Source organism: Fragaria vesca, linkage group LG7 (assembly GCF_000184155.1).
Source record: "Fragaria vesca subsp. vesca linkage group LG7, FraVesHawaii_1.0, whole genome shotgun sequence".
NCBI classification, from domain to species: Eukaryota; Viridiplantae; Streptophyta; class Magnoliopsida; order Rosales; family Rosaceae; genus Fragaria; species Fragaria vesca.
In genome coordinates, this window is record NC_020497.1 from 10,252,308 (window position 1) to 10,255,385 (window position 3,078).

At 38.9% G+C, this 3,078-nt stretch overlaps 1 protein-coding gene across 1 annotated transcript in view; it reads right to left on the reverse strand.

Moving 5' to 3' along the window:
- Positions 1 to 2,834, reverse strand: part of LOC101304705 — a 5,795-nt gene extending 2,961 nt beyond the window's left edge. Inside the window, exons 1-2 of the mRNA XM_004307056.1 lie at positions 2,597 to 2,834; positions 1,505 to 2,066 (exon numbers count right to left, since the gene is read on the reverse strand). Of these exons, the coding sequence (XP_004307104.1) occupies positions 1,505 to 1,921 (417 nt within the window). The 5' untranslated portion in view covers positions 1,922 to 2,066; positions 2,597 to 2,834. The remainder of the gene's footprint in view (positions 1 to 1,504; positions 2,067 to 2,596) is intronic.
- Positions 2,835 to 3,078: the final 244 nt, after the last annotated feature.

Below are 3,078 nucleotides of genomic sequence, written 5' to 3' on the forward strand. Positions count from 1 at the left end.
TTGGACGGGCCGATGTATATATATATATATATACAGGCCGGATGTGAAGTGGACCGTTCGCACTCGGCTTAAAGTGCGGACGTCCGTCCGTTCTCCACCCTCCGGCGCCGGCGACGGTGCGCCTCCACCCCAGTAGACTCCAGCAGCGTCCCCGACCACTTTCCCTCCCCGGTGAGTCCATTCTTTTCCGGTTTTCCGGCGAGATAACCCAAAACTTCAAACAAAGTCGATCTCGCCGGAAACTAGAAAAAAACGGACTCGCCAGGGAGGGGAAGTGGTCGGGGACGCTGCTGGAGTCTTTTGGGGTGGAGGTACGCCGTCGTCGGCGCCGGAGGGTGGAGAACGGACGGACGTCCGCACTTTAAGTCGAGTGCGGACGTCCGCTCTACATCCTCTCTGTATCTATATATATATATATATATAGATATACCAGGGCGCTTCTAATGAGGGATCTTTTTTTTGTTCATTTCTAGGGATAGGCCTACACCATTAGATCTGTTTTTTAATAGGCTTGGATGGCTGAGATTAAAACAAAAACTTAACACTTATGTCAAACCTACACCGTTCAAAATCATTAAAAATAAATCCCTCATTTGGATGACTTAACGGTCACCAATTTTTTTGAAAATTTGCATAAGTGATCTACTCATATAGCCCAACGAACTGAACGGTGGAGATTTGATTTCGTGATCGAAAAGTTCGTCAAATGATCTATCCCTAGAAATGAACAAAAAAAGGGATCCCTCGTTGGAAGGGCCTAATCAACAACATTAGGTACGAGTCATACAGAAAAAGGGAATGGTAGAAATATAAAAGTCTGACTCTGAAAAAAGCTTCCAACACTAATACTGAAGTTCAACTATTGACAAGCAAACTCTGCGCTTTCAGCATTTAGCAACTTACAGTTACACCCATTTGTTCAGTCCGATAGGAAATAACTTTTAGGAAAGGACAGAAAATCTAGAATAGTTGGGTGTCTGCATATACTTCAAAACTTAAGACAAAAAAAAAAACACAGAGACTTTACACTGATGAGTTAGTACTTAGTTGCACAATTCAGTTCATTAGTCTCCCATGCCAACCAATACATAGAAAATCCATAAAAATGTACATAACAAGCATCAGCTCAAATTCTGCAAATCAAAAATACTTGTTAATCTCGTCTAACATGCATTGCTTTTCCTCCACTCTTGACGTTGCACTTAGCATCTTTGTTTGCACTTGTTGCCTTTTACTGTCTTGTAATTTTATTAGTTCTAATAACTCTTTAACTTCTGATTCAGTCCAGATATCTAATATGACCTAGACCCCATAGTTTGACTAGTACATGAAACTTAGTGAAAAATACACAATTGATGGAACGAACATGAACCTTGGAGAAAAGAAAAAAGAAAGATAATCCTAACTAAGGAGTAGAAAAAGAAAGAAAGAATTAACCAATGAATGAAATATAAAGAGAGACGGATTATAAGCAGCTCATAAGTGAGAGACCAAGAAGCCTAACCCGATCAAGACCGGCAGGCAGAGGATCAACCACCATAGTGGGAATCTCATCCATCAAGTTGTCAGGACTTCCCGAGTGCAAAATTCGAGTAAATCCTCCCATTTCTGATCCAGGCATGTCCTTCATCTTCTTATACCAATAGTACATAATGCGACACTGCCATTTACTATATGGAGCATCCGTTGCTGTTAAAGCAACATGGAAGGGTGATTTGGAACTTTTGAATTTCAGATTCTCTGGCATCTCGACAATGGGGTCAGCCAGTAACCGACCATTCGTACTATCACCTACCCACTTCCCAGCAGATCTATAGTGGAGTATCATTGTCAAAAAATTGTAAGTGGCAAAGAAAAAGCCAAAAGCCAAAAGAACCAGAAGTAATGGTGAAGCAAGCCCCATGTTCTTCCTCCCAATCATTGTTTATAAGAAATCAATCCCAATTCTATAACAGCTGGAATGAATATTTGATAACTTCTCTTTCAGCTGTTCAGAACACAATGTAGCAGCCGTATTAAACCCTTCCCTTGACTTGTACCACTTCCACAAAAGTTCTTGGAGTCGCCTACAAAATTCAATGAATTTAAACCAGATAAATTTAAGAACTGAAACAACTTGTACACTATCAAGCCATGTAAGTTCATTCTTAATTGGTTGGCTGCCTGATAGAACCGCAATTAACATTTAACATGTTCTAGCTTACAACTTGAAGAGAACACCTCAGGAGATTGCAAAAAAGTATAGGCCCTAACAAACAATTCGTTATCTTTTAGAGATGTAATGTTTACGTCATGTGTCCACTTTGAATCAAATTTCGAAACAAGTATGACCATAACACTCAAGCTGATTCAGTTTATAAACTCAGATAAAGCATGTCAATTCCTCCTTTCCACCATTGCAGAGCATCAGATACATTGGTTACCAGAAGATCAAGAAAACAATATTCATAATCACAGATCAAACTCCAGACTATTGCAAAATTCATATAACAAGAAAAGTCAATCATATACTCTTAATACGTCAAGGCCAGAACATAGAAATACAGATATTCAAATGTGCATGGAATTAAAGGAAAGCCAAACACAAAGTTCATACCTTTAAGAAAGAAAAACCCAAGTGAGAGAAACCCAGAAAAGACCAAATGCAAAACACGAGATTGAGGAGGTGATGAGCAAATGAAAACGCGTTTGGGAGACGACCTTGACCCGACGTGCGGGGTTGTGGAGAGGAAGAGATATATAGAGGGTTTTGGGATCAGACAATAAAGAAATGTGATTAGTTTGTTTGGATTTGAACGAAGTGGTGTGTGTGTGTTGTGCTTCGAATTCTGTCTTATTGGTCTACGCACTGTGAGAGTCTCTGACTGAGCTTTTATGACGGAGCTTCCATACTCTAGAAGCCTAATAATCTCTTATTTTTTTTTTTTATCAAACCTAATAATCCTATTTTCCTTTTTTTCTTTCTTTGTTTTTTGTGAGAAATATTTGAATATTTCTATTTCCCTTTTTTTTTTTCCTTTCCTTTTGTTTAGATAGATTTTTATTCTTTTCTTTTTGTGAGAAAGATTTGATTATTTT